Consider the following 21,990-nt stretch of genomic DNA (forward strand, 5'->3'; position numbering starts at 1 on the left):
CACTTCCATCTTTTGCCGAACAAGAGAAATGACATGTTGGTGTGAGTGAATGTGTTTGTGGAATCTCTAATCGAGGGATAATTATTTCCAAATTAGTCGGAAAATCATCATCCTCTTCCCAACGCATCGGCCAACTCAACTAACGAGTCGCACACTGGCTGCAAACCTTTGTGTCACGGTTGTTGACGCAACCGTTCACAATTGAATATCCACCATTCACATTTGATCACCGACCGCGAGGAATTTGTTTTCTAAAATGGTGGGAGGTATTAGGACAGGGCTTTTGAGTAGGCATTTCAACGCTGATGTTCGGACTATATCCATCCGGACTATTGCAAGCGGGTCTCCTCCCTTCCCGCAGCAAAAATTGTTTGATCACCATTACTAAGCTTAGTCCTGTTGTCTCCTTGGGCAGGAAAACCATGCCGAGAGGAGGGTATGAAAGGACAACACATCAAAATGCATACACTACCCACCAACCACTGTGAACCAATACAGAAAGCAGCGGATGTACGGGCACTTCAATTCCATTCGCTAGCAATGATGCGTTACAAACTAATGATAATGATATCAAAATCCGGCCCACAGTGAAACCCTCACAGTACACCACACACACAGCGGTGTGCTCCCGCATTGAGCCACAAGAGTATGGATAGTGGTGAGCAAACTATTGTAAAGATGTTTTTTTGTGTGTGCAGCATTCAGTGTACGTGTAATGTCCGAATGAATAGAAACGAGGGGAGAGAGAGGACGCGCCATCCCAACTTTGCCGCTCTTTGGAAATACTGTTTCGATTGGGAAATTCATCCGAACCAATGAGAACAAATGCGGTGCACAAATCACCGACGGATCATCCCCGTATCGCTTTGGGCTGTTGGGCTGTTCACGCGTCACACCCGCATCCCATAGGCCGGCCGCCGGCCTAGCAAGTGCCGAAAAGAAACAGCTTTTCTGCTCAGCATGTGTTCGGCTTGGTGCACGGATTTCACCCTCTAGTAGATTGCTTCCCCCCACCGCCCGGAGGCGAAAGGTTGGTTGGGTTGGCGAAACACTAAATCCCTACCGCTAAAACTCGAATGCGCTTGATCGGTGTGCACCCAGCAGGACAGCACAATGTTCGTCCCTTTGTCCGACTGCATGACTGGCCCAACAAGCGCAACGGGCAACTATTATGCCGGGTGTCACCTACCTGGTACGCCCGCTCTGTTCGGATAATTTTAGCATCAGCTTACAAAATAGCTAGCCCTCCGCACTACTTCGTCTGCTCGCTGCAGCAATCATTCCCGTTACACAATTGGTTCCACATTTCGCATCATCAAAAGATGCGCTCGCCTTCTGCTGCGCAGACCACCACATGGGTCCGCCAACCTATTCGTCTATTGCAAATGGGCTACGTTCCCTCTACGCTCCCGCTACAGTGCCTGTTATTATGTGCACACCGACCCAAAGCGAGTGGAACGGTTTTCGAGTATCCATTTCCGTTTTGGCGGAGAATCTAGATTTTTCGAGCCGGGATTGATTTTGCCGACGCACGGTTGGTGGCTCTCGTTCGCTCATTAAATGTGTATCCCGCGGTTTAGTGTGAGCTCATTCCCAAGTGTTGTGCCGTGTTGCTGCTGTGTTGATCCAATCAGTCTGCAAAGCGACAGGATGAACAACCACGAACCGGGCGCCACAGCAAAACGTGTCCTCTTTGATTGATCAGTCACTTGCTCAGATCGATATGAACAGAGATTAGCTTGTGCAGCTGTAAAGCAGTAGGATTTCATCTTACGGAATCGATGTTGAACGAGAACGATATGATATTCCTTTGCAACGCTTCTATATATGTTTGCTTTGTTACAATACATCCCCAGATCAATGGAGACGCCTAGCCATTTTTAAACCATCCTTTGTAACAACGGACCCAGGAAACGTACTAAACCAGCAAGTACAGGTCTATCAAAAGAGATGCGGAGAAGAAAGAGAGAGATAGATCCAGATAGAGAGAGATAAAAAGATGGTAAGTGAAGCAAGCTCAAAACACAAAACAGCTAAATAGAGTAGTTGTAGAGAGATTAAAATTACACAGACCAGCACTAACACATGAAACACCAAACAGGACATGTGGAGTGGTGTGTTGTAGACAGCCAAATTTTAAATGTTGAGCCTATTAACTTACAATAGTGAAAGGCATATGTGTTATAATAAGATATGTGTTTATGTGGAAGTTTATGTACTAGAATAGATCGCAGAAACAGATGTTGATTTGACGCCAAGATTTGCCTTTAATCATAAGCTTAAAGTAGAGGAGACGTGCAGCATGCGTATGTAAAGAATTTTGAGGCACCAAAACAACAGGTGTTGTCTAGAAGGAGATACGTGTTCGGCTCTGTCCAGTAGCACTTACCTGTAAAAGAAACGAAGAAATGAAAGAAAGTAAATGTTAGAATAATGTCATAGTATTTTTTGCGATGCTGAATCTACATGAGTAGGTGATGTAGTGACGGGAATTAAGTTGGCGACCAAAACCATACACATTTTATTCAATACATCAATATGCACACTACAAGAAGAATAAGATCATTTGATATCTTAAAACGTACTGATAAATTAATTTCATTTGACAAGCGCATGAAATTGATTCCACGCACTTCGCTTCCATCTCCACGCACAAAACCGCAAACGAATTTTGATTCGCTTTTGATGTTAATTTATTTTCCGAAGTGTAACCCGAAGCGTGTGCCGCCGTCGTACTACGTATGAAGCACAACAAAACAAACAAACCACCATAACAAGTCGTTCTCCCTATCGCGGGCAACGTGAACAAGCGAGAAAAGTTCGCGATGATGTGCACGTATCGAGCCCACCGCGAGAAGCTAAGCAGCTGCACCGACGAAGATACTGAAGAGAAAGGGTCACTAAAAACAATTGCTAAATACCGTTTACTATGGACATGCTAATCGGAATCAAAATTTCCCGCGCCTCGAGTGGGATGGCAAAAAAGTAGGATTATTCATCAATTTACCAACTGAACGTTACGGATGCTGATGTGAATACGTACAGCTGTTCGACATTTCTCGAAATACATAAAACAAATGGGCAAGACTCGTTTAAAATGGAAAAGCTCCACACATATCAAACGCGGTAGTTTCCTCTCCACCTGGTACCACTTGTGGCGAAATGGTACCAAAAAAGACAGTTGAGATTAAATTTATGCAAAATCTCAATGCTAATTTTTGTCCATCAACTCGGCGACACTAAAACTGTCCCATGTGCTATGCCCCTGAAGCGTTTTCGCGGCCAAACACGTCCGTTTGGGAACACTGAAAGCACCAACCGATGCGTCCACACAGCTATGACCGTCCGAACGTTCGCGTGAAAGCAAAAATTAAACCGCCGTTGGATGTGCTAACTATATTCGTACAACGAGCTCAGTTAGCATGCACAACCCCTTATGTTGTTGGTACTGACAAGGCCCAGTATCGTTGTCCCTCTACATGTGTGTAGTAGGTCTATGCTGAATGTTTTGGTGTACCTCGTTGTGCTTTGGTTGTTACCATACCTCGTGGCCCCTGGTCGAATGGGGAATGAATATTTATCAGAATGCTCGACCGGGGAAACAGAACCGCGGACACTGGTAAGCCGCCACTGGTAGTACGCGCTCCGTTTCCTGAAGGTGATTGGAGTCGGGAATGAAAACAACGATGATAGTATGCGTTGAATAGTCACAATGCTGTGTATTGTGTGAGAATTGAAACATCGGGCACACTCAGCATATATTACAAAACATAACCTTTGATGTTCGATGATGGCTTCATGGTTGTCTTGCTCGCGCAACATTTCACCAAGCTTTGCAAATAAATCGGCAGAAAAGCAAATCACTTTTCAGCACGAAAACATACACGCAAATCATGATGCGTGGGAATAGGTCCACTGATGGGTGGCTCTTGTTTTGCATCTTAATTAGTTATGTAGCTTAAGTTGTCATGTCACATTAGCCAGGTCCGTTTAACTTGATAATTACCCATTTTTGTTACTTTAACCAAGAAATTAATTAATTGTGATATAAAATTCAAAAAGAAACACAATTCACATACAACTACATACATTTTTCAGCATCACATACAGCATTTCATTTGTAATATTCCATCGCTTACATACAAAAACCAGTGCTTATGTCAGGAAACTTTATCGCAGGATAAAACAATGACTATTCCATAACCTAGGCTAAATGATTGTATGTTTCCAAAGAACTAATCGACATTGTTCAGCTAATTAAATATAAACAATGCTCAGTCCTACCATTATCATTCATAGCACAAGAAACTGTAACGTAGTTTAAAATTTCATCCCCGCCTTGCATGATCGGATTTCAAAAACGCTTCAACAAAAACGCATGTCAAACCTTAGGGTTAATGAAATATGAAGTACAGTCAATTCCTGATGAAACCACACATTTGCAATCGTTTGAGTTGTTCTGGGAGGATTTTAATAGTACTTTTTTTCCGAAACCGAAACATCATCCTGTACCAGAGTTCATTGTGAACTGGACACTCTTTCAATGTCGTGTAACGTTCGTAGACTTTTCATCATGCAGGAGATCCACCTCACTCACGGAGCATCATGCAGAAAACTCTCGACCCGAGTAACTATTATTTCCGGAGGCGTACACACACGGCGCATTACGACGGTCGGTTACAGAGTAGCATACGATAGGTTCATGGCAAGAAAAATGAGCACTATCACAAAAACAGCTCGTACAGTAGAGCGTAGAAGCAAAAGACCAGTTGATAAATCCGGACATATGAATGTGCCCGAGAGCGCTAGGAAATGTCATGAAAAATTTATAACATATTTAGGTAGTTTTATAGCCGTCGACCTTCTCGATACACTACCATACACAACATAGCTTCCCATTTTGAGACTCAGCAAGGAAGGGCAAAAAATACCGAGCAACTCTAACCGAATCCGCTCCATAATCGCAACCACCTTCCAAGGCAAACCCCCAGACATTTTTTCCAACAAACCCCCAATGGCTGTAGAGGCATGTGTTTTACCGAAAATTGGTAACAACCTGGTAACAATGCTGCTTGAGCATTGCTCGAAACGAGAAATTGGCGTGTACACCTGTGCTGACCGTTACTGTCCCGCTCTGGAAGACAGTGGGAGATATAAGATACTGTAATATTTAATATACGAAACAGTAGAAGCATGAGGGAGATCGAAAGCGGAAAATTCGGTTCGCTGGAAGAAAAACCTATGTCCCATTCTTTTATGCCATAAAGATTACATCAAGGACAGACATTCACAGAGACATTCGAATTTCCAACTTCCAACAGTTATGTTAGGAATATGGAGCATAGGAATATGACATAAAAAGGAGCAAACACAAAAAACAAGGAAAGTCGACGAAACGAGAGTGGTAGACTGAGACAACAGGACACTAAATATGTAATGAAAACTTACTGTACACATATCGTTACATCTCTGCAATACTGCCTAAGCTCTAACACTGAATGATTTCGTAGGAGGACACACGCACAAACACCTAGACATGCTTAAAATGCCATAAAATTTAGAATAAATGAACAGGAAGGATATCTAGTTATTTACATTCCAGAGCTAAAGTCGTTTAACATCTATTTTTCCCTCTATTCAATTTGAAGACTTTTATCATATGAATAGAATGTAAGTTTCTATGATTCCATGTTCAATCATTTGGACTTAAGTTTAAACGGCTATTAGTCAGTCATAAAGCCCTTACTACCCTCAGCTGGTTGGCTTTACTACTCAAATTCTTAACGTGACACCAATCAGCATGAAAAAAACGAACACATTTAATGGTGCCGTGACCAGGAAGACACGAATCTGACTTACTTTTCAAACATTTTCAATCATCATTTTCATGTTCGAATCTTTTTACATTACCCTTCCTTTCCGGACCGAACCGAACGTATGTAAAGGGTTTCGGCAAACGGCTTCGCTTCGTGTTTCGGTTTCATCATCTCTACTATTACATGTGATCCGTACCGTGACGAGCGGAGTACAAGGGTAATGCCGATTGAAGAGCATCTCCCATCCGAGCGGGCTGAGCCGGTAAGCTGATCCATTCGTGCAGATGAAAGCATTTTCTTACGCGCTACGCCGCACTCCATAGGCTCAAACATCAAACGAGCAATACACGGCCGCCTGACAGAACTACTGCCCCACGGCATGGCAATCTGAGAAGTACCCTCTTTTCCGACACCCCCATCACAGTTTCGCATGACGCAAGAAGAACTGTGCACGTTAATTACTGCCACCGGCGGGGTAGCAGCGTGGAAGGTGAAGATTTTTCTTTTGGCATTTGCGCCAACTATGGTTGCCGGTGGATAGCTGATAACACCACCACCGCCGACCGGCCGGTTTCGGGGACACGTGTGCAATCATTCGTAAAACCGAGAGTGGAAAAAAGAGCAACAACAGCATAAACAAACACCTTCCAACCATCGCAATGCTGCAAACTGCATCTGCAGAGCTATACCCCCCTTGGGGCACTCACTCCGAAACGGGTAATTAGTTTGTACTTTACGCATGAAAACATCAGATAAATCTTTCGCTGGCAAGGCTGGCGCCCACACGAAAGGCGAGCAGAAAAATCGGTCCAGAAATTCAACCAGGGCAAAATTATGCTTCCCTTTTGCCTTGGGAAGCCTGAAAAAGACTACCGGACTGCGTTAAATATACCTTGGTACAGACACACGTACATACACACCCACATTGTTGCATTGAAGGCTCTTCTGGTGGCTATCAGCGTGCGTTTGTATGGGTGTAAATGATGAGTTTTTGCCGACCTGTTTCTGCATCGTGTGATGCTACCCAACACACCCGGGAGAGATTTGAAGCGTTTCTGACACGTAAAACCTTCGCTTCCGGATAAGCCCGATGGTGGTTTACCCTTGCCGAGACCTTGCCACTTTCGTGCAGCATGCATGAAAACGTTCAACGTATTTTCTCCCGTGTTTTTTTTTCGCGTTTCTCCTCTATTCGCTAAAATGCAATTATCTCCCGTTTGATGCCTGGTCAGGGCGATGCATAGGAGCGCTCTGAGCCGAGAAATCATGCAGGTGCGAGTGTAAGGTTCAGTGCGTTTTTTTTTTTCAACGGCAATAGCAGATATTGCATGTCTTCACGGTTGGACTAGTTTGCTGGCCACGTTCTTGGGCAGATGATTATAGCGTTTGAAGCTGAACTGTACAGAGCGGATTGGAACGAAAATTTGGCAAGAAATTTTTGCTATAGCAACAATTATATGACAAAAAAATGAATACGTGAAAATTACATTTTTAGTAGGTTCATTTTTAGTATGAATATTTTGCAAACGATCCATTGACACATCCTTATGACACAACACTGGATTCTGTTGAATATTTCAAAACTGGATTGAAACGATTGGCATTTTTAATGATCCAAACAAATCCATACAGGTTAGGAACAGATGTTTCATTTAGCTGTACTAATTTTAATAACTCATTAACCTTATCTTCTGCTAATTTGAACTGTAATGTCTAGCTAATAGTATATTTTATCTTCAAACTTGTTCTTCGAATTGTTCTAAAACTTTAATAAAACCATACATTAAGCGTGTTAGAAAGTTAGAGCTCTCAACAAGCATGTTAGAGCGCATGCATTGTTTTACGATTAATAAAATCGTCTCTCCATTTTACGACCAACTGCGTGTGCGTGTGTTCAGGGGATCAGTCGAGAGATCAGCGCACTGCAAACGCAGAAAGGTTTTCCAATCCGCCCGTGCTTTGCTCGCGTCGAGAATCGAAAATTACCGTGAAAAACACAAGCGCATAAAAATTGGGAAAATCGTGTGCACAGCACCTATGTTCCAGCAATTGGATTTGTGCCCTCCGCTACCTCGATCCATCGTTCGCTGGCCATAAAAATGAAGCAGACAAAAACCTTCTCACGCCGGCTTTGCAGAACCGGGAGGCCTACACAGGATGTGAGTGTGTATGTGTGTATGTGTGTCCGTGTGCATGAATCTCAACCACGCGATAAGGCACCAACAACGACGACAACAAACATCACGATAATGCCACAAATGATGGTTTTATTTTATTTTACCTTCTCACGAAAGGATCAATTTCTTTTTTTTTTGTTCGTTCAGCCCACTTATACGCTTTGCTCTCTTTCTTTTCGGTAGTCCCGCTGAATAGCGGCTGCTGTCACCTACAATAATCTGCCAAGCCAGATTGGTTTCAAAAACACAAATAAAAAATGAAACGAACGGATACTAGCAAGGAAACATGGCCAAGCTTGCCAGACCCGGCCGCACCTTCTACTGATTGTAGATATTCACGGATTGTACCATAATCCATCTCCCACCTGGGGAGACACGACGTTTCACCACTATAAAATAGACGGAGATGGAAATCTTTGCAGCACAAAGGAGCAATAGGCGAGCAGAAGCTTGACGGGTTGGAAGCAACCCGAGACGCTCTGCAGCACGGCCAGGAGCTACAAACCGTTGACGGCTCCACGACGATTTTCCGATTTTCTAACGAAGTAACGGCAATGCCGGCTCTCAGGTTGTGATGTCAATCCAATTCATATTTAATTGTTTGGAAGTAATTTCTGATGTATGGATTGATTCGATTAGCTTTGAGCTCTTTACGACATTTCCGTTCATCCGTAAATGTGATACGAGTAAGATGGGTATGTTCTCTTTTTGCTATGAACCTTAAGCATTTTTCCATGCATGCTCAGTACGGTGCCTGTATTTAAGAACATAACGATATCATAGGTATTAAAACGGTAGACCAACAGCACACGGAGAAATCGATTGAATCTTGGAATATGAGAATCAGTTTCAGTTTTTAATTCAACGATGAATGTAAACGAATATTGTAATTAAATTGTAACATAAAAATAATAACACCTATAATAAAGAATATAAAACAGAAAAAGTAAGCTAAATGAATAACTAAACTTATTAAATTCACTATTTTAATATAGATTATGCACATCTTTAATACCGTGACTTGAGAATCACAACTCCAACAAGTCACATCTCACATATTTTGTATGCAATCCATTTCATCAAATCTGGCATCTAATCTGGAAGAAGTCCGAATACAGAAAGAAAAAAATTGGAAGATTGATGATTCGATTTCCTAAAAAACAACGCAATGCAAACAAATGCAGTGAATTGGAGTGCAAGATAATGATGAAGCGATGGAAATTAATTTATAAGACTGGATAACACTGGGAGCTGAAACACTTTTTTTAATCAAGTAACATATTTAGGATTTGCTTGCTATAATACTTTTTTCTTAAAATCAATACACTATTTTAAACTCATATTAATAAACAAGCAATTCACGTTTATAACAGCTTTTAGGAGCCCTTGTGCCATTTTTAAACTTACGCATCGTGTGTTGCTTAAGAATCTCAAGATTCTTAATAAGCTTCACGCAACAACTGTTCATAATACACTCTCTGCCCTCTTTTGAACCGGTCAAGCAGCCCAGCCTGACAAAAAGTGATCTACAGCCCCCAGGGGTCAAATCCTATGACACGTGCTATTTCAAAATCAATTAAATCTTTCACACCGGTTCACACCGGAGAGCAAGTGCTTGTCGAAATGATTCACCCACGATGTGACCGTATCGTGCCGCTGAAACCCACCGAGACATCCAACCATCATCCTCGCATTCTGAGTTGGGTCGCTGTTTGTTCAGCTACACTCCAACGCCTCTCACTCTCCTTATTAGCTGTACCCACGAACACAAGAGGGCACGATTTTTGCTACCAGTTCCACTGCGATCCCAGCGAGAGGTCGAAAGGTGTAGCGGTGATTCAATTTTACGCCATTTTGAGCTCATTTTCTTTTGTCACACCGACAAAGATGAAAGGAATTTTGCACCAGCCACAACACCGTGTGCATGTGTGTGTGTGTGTGTGTGTGATAAGCAAACCGTGATGCGCGCACGGTCACGGAATTCTGAGGGTGTTCTCAGTTGACAAAACCGACGCGGATCCATAGCACGGACGGCCTGCTGAGGACAATAAAGCAACGCACAATTATATGCTTCCTTACCTGCCTGCCAGCCAGCACCCTGGACATGAACCATGAAGGAGCTCCTGGATGACGGTGAAAATTTATCCATTTCCTCCCACCCCCCCATGTGCTGCTTATCACGTAGTCTGCTCACGTAATCTGACCACGCGTGTGTATGTGTAAGTATGTGCCGCGCTATCAGAACGGCAAGCTAAAGGACAACATTAGTCGTAAAGGGCTTCTCCAATGAATCTTGTTTTTTTTTTGACAAAGCGTCTTCGAAGGATTTATATCACCGGCAAAAAAATGTGAAAAATGTTCCACAAGGAAAGGCGCGTTCGCATGTGATTGTTCCGTATCAACTTTCTCACTAGTCCCGTCCCCGACACGAGTACACACTGAAGTGCCATAACCTTTAACAAATAGATACAAAATGAGTTTCTTCACGTGGCTCCGCGGCCTGCCAGCACTGGCACAGGAAACAGTCACGCAGGCCTGTACCTCAAGGAGGCCAGCCGGAGATAAAAGTTCCAAAATCGAGCCATGCCGTACCTCGCCAGACAAAAGACGTGCAGCAGCAAAGGACTGAAGATCATTCACATAAATATTTCAACGATATAGGGCTCCAAATTTATGAACCAGGCCTGCGATACTGCTACGTTCCAATAGAAGCTGGTTCGTGTGTGATAGGCTCGGTATAATATTCTCCGGTTGACTCGCTTTCATGGCATTGAGCGTTTGTGTACGGTTTAAACTCCGTAGCAACAGGCGGTGGAAAGGTGGACAAAGTTAATTTGGCCACGTAGATGCATGGTGGCATGGATGAATACCAACCAAAAAGCATCCCATTGAATAAACGAACCATACACACCTGCCAACACGGGGTTATCAGTGCTTGAATAAGTAGCAAACCAACTCTTTTTAGTTTTTGGAGAGGATTTGTGTTACCCAAAATGGAGGCGCATGGTTATTGAGATATGATTAAAATAAACTGTAGATTTTTATGATGATTTATTTTTTGTTGGAAAGGTTAAATACAAACAGTAGCACTGAACAATTATTGGGTAACAAATCAACTTAATTTGATATTAGAAACGTTAAAATAAGTTTATGGACTTAGAATTGGACTGAAAAGGAATTCCATAACGTTAAGAATTAACTGTAGTAAGTAAAGTTAAAACTTTTCTTATTGATTGTGAAGTAGGTTTTTCATTAAAATGTTTCCTGCTCAAATTTCATACTCCATAATCGATAAAATATTATGGTAAGGTCAGCCAAAGCCAAACAAAGTTTCAATTAGCGAGGAAAAGTGCAAAGTTTACCGAATTCCAATCGACACTGTATAATACAAATTATTATCTCAGAAATACATTACCACTACTATTACTATTACTACTGGTAATAGAGAATTTGATTAAAATACGAGTGATTTGTTTTATTTTATCTTAATTTTTAATAATACACCTTTAACAGTCAAGGTACTTTCAAAATATAATTCTAAATCTGTTTTGTTCCCCAAATAAATTAAATATTAAAATTTTTGGAATATATAGTCAATAAACAAATAATGTTTGTACTTGAATATTATTGTTTTATCTTTAAAAAACACAACAAGACCATTGCTGTAGCCATTTATTGTTTAAACAGTTTTTGCGTATTTTGAGACAATTTTGATTACACTTTGCATTGCTCTTACTGCACAATAAACAAACCCTAGCAATTTCATATGATTTTATTAACAGCATGTTTGTGTTGCATTGAGCATAAAACTTCACCTGTCTTCATTACACTTTAAAAAAGTTACAACAAAATAAGCTAAACAAACTTTCTCTGCACATGTAAATGTGTTCATTGATCTTTCGCACCATCGCCTATTTTTCCTCGATCGGCCGATCCTAATCCTTCTCCCCATCGACAGCGAAATCAATCATCCGACGATACGATCCACTGTCAGTCAGGCACCAAGAGACCAGGTTCGACGGTCGCGCCGCCAAACTAAACCACCGACCGCGCGCCGACGATGGAAAAAGTTTAGCGAAAATTGATGCTATCAAACAAGCGGCGGCAAACTCTTTCTCCCGCTTTATGGCACCACAAAATGTCTCGCCCACACCATTCCCAGGGAGGCCACGAAATTGTTTACTAAATTGAATATGTAAATCGTTCAATCTCCGTACATCCACCCTGGCCTGCACCACCTGGACGGATCGAAGGAAGGATGGGTGATAGTAAGTTAGTTTATTTTATTTTTGTTCTGGTTCAATCATTTTCTGATACCCAATGCTCCCTTCATTTTTTGTTGTTGTTGTAAATCGATGCTCGACAGAGGCCTTATACTAGGCGCGAGAAACGTGAGTTAAATTGAATTTTTCCTCCCTTTTTCCTAACCAGCCATACCCAGTCTATAAGTGTCCTTGGTTCTAGTATGTATCAGTGTTGTGAGTGTATATGAATACAATCAAATCAACACAGTGATATCTATTTTGCATGGAAATAGATCACCAAAAGAATGCGCCTAAAACACCGAGTATCGGCGCGCTATGGAACGATAATTCCCATCCTTCACATTGGTTTATCCATTCCGATACACTTTCCGCGATGGGAAAGAATGGCACACCGTTGGCATGTACTACGGTAGAGAAGGATTCCGTGGAACGTAAATAGTTTCCTCGTATCGCTTGTGTTGTACTTGTCGTCCCCAAGAGATGTCATCACTGAAAGCTGAAAAGGCTTCTAACATACACATTCTGGGAATGATCAACCCCCAAATACGTGCCAAAAAGATGTCCCAGTCTACCAGACATTACTTCTCACCGAACGAAGCGTTCGAGACTAATTGATCACCTATCAGTGAATAGCGACGCCGTTTTCCTTCTGCATTGGACGCATCGTGTCGTGTCGATGCGATACTCAGGCATTGGCCCCTCCGGGGACTTGGCCGCGTATTATGTTCCAAAAACAGGGATTTACTCCATCCCCCAAAAAGGAAACTAATTATTACTATCCTTCTCACCCCACCAAAGGTTCGCCTTGTTATTAGCATCAAAGCTCAATAAGAGTGGCATCGAAACGCTATATAGCCATCGTACGCGGCTAGGAACATAATTCTTAATGGAGGAAAATACTGACCCACCGTGACGGAGCTGTAACCCTTCTTCTCCTTCCTCTACACCGGAGACTAGATGAAACAGGTGGTGGTGGTGGTGGTAGTGCCAAGATCTAGCAGCAACCATCACATCTCGATGTTTAGCTCATTCCAGTTGTACAGCAACGTCCATCAGATGATGCCGTACACACATGCACCGTGCTGTAACCATGTTCGATAAGCTCTGATGTACCACAACGCTATAGCAAGCCAACCGTGGTATAATGCCTTGCATCGTTCCATTTTCACTCTACTTCGTTCCTTAAGCTACCCAGTTACTGTTCCTCCTCGACTAAGACCGTGTTCCGGGCGGACAAGCCACAACCACAAAAGCTTCTAAATGCAGCGGAGTACGAAACCGAAACCTGTTAACTTTCGCCGGTGCTCAAATTTGCTACACCCACAGCTAAAAGTCTCCCTTCCATTATGATAACCACCCAGGACGCTAGAAGAGTGTTTGGAGGACAAGGGATATTCCTTCAATATTTTGTCGAACTTACCTTAACTCCGATGTGCACCGGAGGGAAATCTGCGTGCAGTGCTGGTGGAAGTAGTGGCAATGGCAATGGAAGGGGGCAGGACATCATGGCCTCTACCTGGAACAAAAATAGTTAAACAACTATTAAATTCTGACTGTAGCCCTAAACTATTAAAATGTATTGTTTTGTATTGTTTTGTATATGCCCATATTGTTGTTATACTTCCGCCGAATGCATCATATTCGTACATGATGCAGCTGTGGAGCCTGCCACAAGAATTCGCCCTTCCTGAGCACACTCATCTATGCGTTCCGTACAAAAAGCCACTATTAATTGGATATCAGATGTACCGGGAGTATATGTTGACGCTACTTGCTTCGCACATTAATAGGTGCAACTTAAGTACTGCTTGCAAGAAATAGTTACCACCCCCATTAACCTCCGCGAGCAAACTCCCCTGAAACGACCTTTACATCCAAAGTAGTTTGCTGTACTGACGTCAATACGCGCTTCGCCGAATTGTCTTGCCTAATGATCTTCCCCGTGCTTGTGATAACTCACTTCATCTTCCGTGTGGCGTGTACCGACTGAGTGCGCCCGTCACCACCATCCTATCCTGTCTTCTGTCTGCACAATGTTTTGAGTTGATTAATTGAAAGCAACTGCCGGAAGGGCACATCTAACAGGGCTCGCTCTTCGCCAACAACGTTAATTCAAGCAACACAATGGTAGAACAAAGTTCACATTGCGCTAACATATCGCACACCATCTTCACAAATGTGTTTGATTTTTGTCAAGTGCAAATTACAGGCACTCTACAGACACACACGCGCGTCTACAACTGTAGAACGGCCTATTTTAGCTTAGACCCTCCAGGTGAAATGATCTTTGTCGGGGTGCAATTAATTATTGCGTCCTGTCAATGGCTGGGAAATGTTGCTAGAATAGACCTGTTTTCCGCCTTTGATCTTTTAGAGCTGTTTAATTGATTCGTTCAGCAATATAGCAGCAAGCGATACGATAGCAATGCGCATCCATACATGCACAAAGGCAAAACTTTCCAATGACAGTATGTGAGAACGAGTTTGAACATTAATTAAGTATTGTTGATTGAAACAAAAAAATTGCGGTCGAATGAAGAGTACAAACTAGACTTGAAGTTTGGACGATAAAATTGCAATTTAACTGACAATTGAGCAAGTTCGAATTAAATGCAATTTCCTATCGATTGCTATTGTAAAAATTCTCTTGTATTTACTATAAGTGGTTTGCCACTTGTTTTGTAAATGAATGCATCACTAATTCAATTAAATTCCGATGGCCTAATGGGTATCGAATCGTCTAATTGTGCAGCTCGTCATGAGTCCATCTAGTGATACGTAAAGTTGACTTCCTGCTGTCGGTAAATCTCTTGGTAAATGCGTCGTTCTGATAATTGATGTAAGAAATGTTCAAAAAATTGAAGTAAAACTAAACCAAAATAGTTACAGCAAAAGATAAATGAAACCAAATCCAAAGCAACTTATGAACTTTTGACTTCTCCCCAGTGATAATATTGCGTTGTCTCTATCCTTTACCACCAAAACGCAAGTAACCCAAAACCAGCTTCCCCGACCTTAAGCTACAGCATAAAACAGACCAGAAGAGATTTACTTATTTTAATAAATACTTTACGAAACATAGCCTACGCCCATAAAACGTTTAATCGTGTATTCGAGCTCATACTCTGTATAAATCCTTGCCATGCCGTGGAACTTTACCTTAAACGATGAGAGAAGACTTTACCACTCTGAATCCACACCAGAAAGCCACCCACCATCAGTTGTACCATTTCGGTAATGGAAAAATAAGCTAGGATTACAAATGGGTAACGATAAGCAATTGGAACTGTATCTACAACGGTGCGGCAAAGTAAATGAAATATGTAGAAAAACAAATTAAAATTGCTTTTCCGTCCTGGCGCACCAAAACCGATACACCCGCTACGAACGGTATTAATTCCAGTCATTTTCCACCATTCCCAACAACACACGACCAAACATAAACTTTCATCGCTGTCGCCGTTCTGGCAGGATGGTAAGTTAATGGCGAACAAATTAAACACAGCGGCATTGCGCTCGGATCAGCGAAAATATCTCTATAAATGGACAGCGAGAAGCGAATGGTTTCGCTTTTTCTTAGTCTGTCCGCCGAAAGTGCGCATAAAACAAGACTGCATTACACTACAGCGCCAAACAAACGATCATCCCTCGCCCTGCCTGCAATGCTAATGAAAATATGCTGACAGAGCAACGAGCAACCCCAGCCAGCAGAGAAGCGATAGCGAGTCGCAACAAATAAAAATAAAATATGAAAAATGTTCGACAAATAAAAGTGCACCGTGCTGGGCGCGCTTCGCGTGTAACTATTTTGCGCGACAGTGTGTCGAGCGAAACAAAATTGCAAACACGAAACCCACTACGGTGGGCCGCAGTTAGGCAAGACGAGAGTCATAAAATGGAAAGTTAATTTTTGGCGAAATTATGTCGTAACAATTACGATAAGGAATTTTTGAATTTTTCGCCCAGTTCCGGAATTTTCCGAACGGTCCAATCTTTGACTAGTACTGCCCTGTGCACGCAGCAAAGCCGCAAGGGAACGGGAAGGAGTTATGATAGCATGGTGTTGACTTGAGCCTATCTCATCATCTTATAGCCGTTATTATGGCCATGAATTCGCTTTTTTTTTTGCTCAGTATTTAGTGCACATCGTGCAAGTACAACATTGATGACCCGAATACTGCTGCACTGTGGTGGCGTGAACAGGAATACAGGTTTTCAGGTCTCCCTAAACCTTGAGCCATTTATAAACGGGTTGTTAGGGAGGGAGGAATAGTGGAACAGTCGATTCGCAAAAAAAAAATCTTGCACTGAACAGGGCGGCAAAGAGAAGAAGCATTATTTAACGACGCTTAAAACCTGTTCTCCTTGATCCTACATGGATGCCACTACTCAGTGCTGGCTGTGCAGAAATGCAAGCAATTTCCGATTTAACTTTTAAGTCCATTGCTTCATTCTTTTTGTGGTATTTCATAAGTTTGGATGCATTCCATTATGTAGATGAAATTGTAATATAAAAGATAACAATATAGCAGCCAGTAAAATAGCATCACGACACCCAATCAAAATGGAACTTTAGTGTTTCTAGCAGTGTAACCATACCGCCAGTTATAATAAAACAAATGGTCGAACAAACGTCCTAAGCTACCAAAGCTAACAGATTATAACGAGCAAGGACAAAGAATCGTGGTTTTCTTCCATCCGATGCAATGATGCACCGGTACATCACGCCGGAAGTTACCTGTAAAACTACAATGAATGCTCCATTTTCCACCATGAAACCAACCATCTCGCAAAATATCATCCTAACGATCGAACCACTGTCCACTAGATAGCTACGCGCTTATCAAGCATGCCTTCCTGCGCCGCCCACCAAGCCAAATTGAAACCGGTATCGTTCCAGCATCAGAACTAATCCAGCAACAAGCCAACACACGTACACTGTACCGCGCTGATGGGAAGGAAAATTCTTACGCTGGAGCATACATTCTGGACCAAAACGTATTGAAATCGAAACTCAAACTGACATCCGGACGTTCCATACAGTGTGTTTCTGTAATGTCCGTTTTCGTTCAACTCGGAAGCAAAAACGACTCAGCGGGACATACGGTGTAGTCGGCGGGGGAAAACAGTTACAGTACTGACACGCAACCGGCACACAGCCAAAGGTACGTGCAGACACACATCACACACCAAAAAGGTGGGGGGGGAGTACAACAACAAAAAAAAACGCAAATGTTATGTTTGACAGAGAATCCCCGAAGGATATGGACATGTCGGGGAGTTTTCACGTTTCATTGTTACCTTATCATGTATCGCTGGATAATGTATCTCTGTTAGATAACTAAGCAGCGTCCTATGCTTGACTGTGTGTGTGAGTTGTTCAATAAAAAGGCGATATTTTGCTAGGAATATTACGAATAAATATTATACATTAGGAAATAATACCATTACTTGCACTTTAAGGATGTTGAACTTAAAATGGACAACAGGCGATACTAAATTACGCAGCCGCAATTAGTTTTTAAGGAATTTTCAAGAAAAGTAATATTCGATCTTGCCTACTGTTCCAAAACAATATTAGATAGCAAAAGGCTTGCATTTCCTATTTCTTATACTAATATTGTGTATTTTGCAAGCATGTAATTCTACTAATTCTGTGCAGGAGACCCCCTAGATACGGCTGTATTTGGGACCGAAAAAAAGTCTCACATCAAGGTGTAAGTCCTACATCGAATACCTTTCAATACATTGGTTATAACCGAGGTTCAAGAGACAAAACGAAGAAATTCGTGCATATTTAGTAAACTTTTTTTCTAGAATGCATACTTTTGAGTATGAAAATGTGATTGCATTATACAAATATTCAAGTTCCAGTAAACTCAAAACCCAAATGTATCAATTTCAGCTAAATGACAACTGAGAGCTGTCAAAATCAAAATCGTTGTAATTAGAGGGTGTCGTATCTCGAGGGTTTCCTCTACGTAATCATCTATGCATATAGAATTCTTACTGAAATTTATAATGATAGCATTTACTACCTAATGTTACATAAAACATGTAAACCAATGATAATCAATCATTTCCCTATAAATACTTTTATAGCTAACTCTTCAAAGACACTAAACCATTAGTCATTAAAAACAGCAAATTCCTTACTTATTTCACAGGACACACACACAGTGTTGTCCGAAGCAAAACAAATTCAAACAAATTGTATCCACAAAAAATCAAACAAAACTCTACTCAAACTCCAACGTGAAAGAATTTGAAGGTGGAAAAGAGGAGAGCGGTACATTGACCTAGCGCAAATTTGTGCTTCAACACCACACCACTGAATGCCGGGGAGGAGGCACACACATATGCAAAAACCGTCCCGCCCCGAAACCAACATCTATTCGCAGATAATCATATGCTTGCTTGCTTTGCGTCTCCTCTCGTACCATAGCCCGCGCCCCAGGCCAAATACCACACAGAGGCTGTCCGACGACTGCTCCGTTCTGGCCCGTTTAGCAGTGTGGTACACATTTGGAGAAAATGTTAACTGGACCAGTTCCCCGGGTTTAGTGCCGGCTAACTCATGGACGTTGCACATGGATTACCCCTACAAACAGCAGCTAGGTAACATTCTCCAAACGTCAGCATAAATTCAACAATTTTGCCCAACCAATTCTCGCCAAACCTGTCATGGAGTGCGATTCTCAAATCGGCATACCCGGCAGTAAAGGGGAAGCAAAAAGTTGTACACGTTCAACAAATGTAAGATCGGTGCAGCATAGCTATGACGCAACGGAAGCGCTACCAACACACACACACGGGCAACTTTATATTGCTGAACTTGCCGTATATCAATAAAAAAACCGGCCGGTTGCGATCGAGCACACTCACACTCTCTCGCTTCGCAAACCTCTTAGGCAAGACGACGACGCGCACTTAACCTTGAAATTGGCCACATTGGCGAGCTGCTCCAGGCGAAGATCCACCATGCTGAGGTGAGCAGTAACACAGCTCGCACAGACCAAAAACCGGTCCCGACAGACGGGCGTGATCGCCGAACCATGCAACCACACAACCGTCGTACCATCAAACATATACACGCACAACTGGTACCACCATCGTCACGCTTCGCCAAACATCATTCGCAGCATGTACGATCGTCAACATGATCCTCATCATCATCATCATCATCATCATCAAAGCGAGTGGTGTGAGCAATGCTTTTTCTTTCTCACTCTTTCGCGATTTTACTCACAAATACAAACACACGCAGTGGAGGCAAGAGGACTGTGGGCAACGAAGTAAGCCAACATCAACCATATTTCAACGATCACTTACTGCGCCCCGCTGACGATATCTCTGCCCATGCGAGCTTCTTTCAAGGTTGCATCCAAAGAAGACATTCTTGGTTTATGTGCAAATATTTGCATCTGATCATAGTTTAGCCCTGTTTTGTTGTAAGTTGAAGAGAAGACCCATTGGTTAAAGGAGGAACATATTTATTTAATGATACAAAACATTCTAAGCCAAGGTATAATAAAATGCTACAAAGACATCAACAAAAGTAACATTTCTAGTCATTGTAAATAAATGATAAAATTATTGAGCATCAAAAGTACATATGAAGGACAAGGAAAATGTTAGATGTTAGCGCAATGATCAGCTCTAGCACTAGAAATAGAATGGTGGTTCAAGATATAAAAAACCAGGGCTTGACCGAGAACTTCTTCTTCTTCTTATTTGGCACAACAATCATTGTTGGTCAAGGACTGTCTGTGCCACGTGGGCTTGGATTTCAGTGTCTTACTGATTACAGATAACAGGATAGTTAGTTCTACGTATTGGGGGCACGGTCCATTGGGGGTTTGAACCCATGAGTTGACGACTGTACCCCACTAGACCGGCTTGAACGAGAACAAGGATTAGAATAAGAATCGTAAGTTTATCCAGGGCCGGAAAAGGGCTCTTTAAGGGGTATCGTTAAATGATTACACATCTCGACCCAGACAGAAACACATAAAATCAATCAAATGGACATCAATAAGCATGACGCATGGTTTGGTGCATGAAATCAGTAAAATGCTGTGAACTGCTAAGCTATACGATTATCTTTCACCAGAATATGGGACAATCATCCATCACGCCTTCGCTACATTATAACATTGAACGAGCATAGCAAAAACCGGATCGCTACATCGCCGAAACCCTGCGGGATTGACAACTGGGTCTCACGGCGTACTGACATTAGTGCGTGCAGAATCTCCAAATGGCTCGCATTACGCAATTGACCTCAAAAATCCACTGTACACTGTACGTATCGAATGCTAATGATGCAAAAATATGCATACATACGCCCAACATTGTAGCGCATCGGTAACCCAGTTAAGCTGCCGTCTGGAAAGCTGATGATTCCTGTCGTAGATACAATGTTTCGGGCCGTTTGCTGTAGTTTAAGCATGGATCTTTTAAAGAAAATCAAACGTTATAGTATCATGTTGGACATTTGCACACTGGACACAAGCAATGTTTGATAATTTCTTTATTTCTTAGAAGAAAAAAATACTGCACAATACATCTTAATCGTATTAAGTTATGAAAAGTAGTTTTATAATTATATAAAATAAATATCGCTAGCGTTCGAACTATTGAGACATTGAATGACCTGTCGTACCAACCATTTTACCATCACAATCTGTGTTCGTATCACTGACCCCCCCGTAGGCGCCAATTTGATTTCTACTAGTTTTGTGCTAGGTTGAGCCATCCCCCTCGCTTCAGGTTATGCACAATCGTTCAACAAATACAATTGCAGGAAATAAAAGCATAATTGAGGAAAATGCCAACCCCCAGATGTCGCCTAGGGAACGTCAGGGCGTCCACAAATAAAACAAAGTAGAATACGCCTGGTTTCAAGTAAGTCGTCGGAAAGATATTTTGAATTTTTCGTTTCACTTTTACTCCCACCATTGCGTGTTTCTGTCACTAAATGAAGCAAGAGAGAATAACTGAAACTAGCAGCAACAGCCAAGAACACGGTTGAAGTAAAAACGATCAACCCACATTAACGCAACCATACGGGATAGCTAACAAAACATCCAATTGCACCCAATAGGACAGGGAAAAACAAACGCGACAAAAGGAACGGATTTACGTGGGTAAATAGGGAGAGAATAGCGAAAAAGGGAAACATTTCTCGAAAAGAATTTTCTCCCGGGCTCATGCCCCTTTTCCCACACATTCCTAATTTCTTTCGCCTCCAATATACCCCGAAGCATCACGATGGCCTTTTTTTCGTTTGCTCCCCCACATTCACCCACCATGCGCCCGGTGGGCTAAGTGCTTCGATCTATTATCGTATCTTCGTCTCCTAATGGGTTCATTTATCCTGTTTTCTGGCGATGGTTACTTCCTCCCAGCTCGTGTACTGTGTCCGTGTTCGAGACGGGACCCACCCCGGGCGCCGAAGGAGGTAAAATTGAATCTCATTTGCCTGTTTCCTTTCCTAAAAGAGCTCAAGTCATCTCCTACCTCAAGCGGAACAAGACACACCGGAAAAGCATCATCATCTTTACCGCCACACACACACACACATAACCGGGGTCGAGGGAACCGGTGGGTGGGCATATAAAAGGTAAAGCTGACTACACTTAAGACGCCGACAACGACACTACTGCGCCATTGTGGCCGAAAGATTTGCCACCACTTCACAGCGACGGTAACAACGGTAGGTAGAATACG

At 42.3% G+C, this 21,990-nt stretch overlaps 1 protein-coding gene across 12 annotated transcripts in view; it reads right to left on the reverse strand.

Moving 5' to 3' along the window:
- The window catches only part of LOC1278776 (polypyrimidine tract-binding protein 2), a 272,767-nt gene that overhangs the window by 135,721 nt on the left and 115,056 nt on the right, over positions 1-21,990 (reverse strand). For all 12 annotated transcript variants that reach the window (XM_061650468.1, XM_061650463.1, XM_061650462.1 and 9 more), the window contains one exon: positions 13,679-13,774. In XM_061650468.1, the coding sequence (XP_061506452.1) occupies positions 13,679-13,765 (87 nt within the window). In that variant the 5' untranslated portion in view covers positions 13,766-13,774. The remainder of the gene's footprint in view (positions 1-13,678; positions 13,775-21,990) is intronic.

This window comes from Anopheles gambiae, chromosome 2 (genome assembly GCF_943734735.2).
Source record: "Anopheles gambiae chromosome 2, idAnoGambNW_F1_1, whole genome shotgun sequence".
NCBI classification, from domain to species: Eukaryota; Metazoa; Arthropoda; class Insecta; order Diptera; family Culicidae; genus Anopheles; species Anopheles gambiae.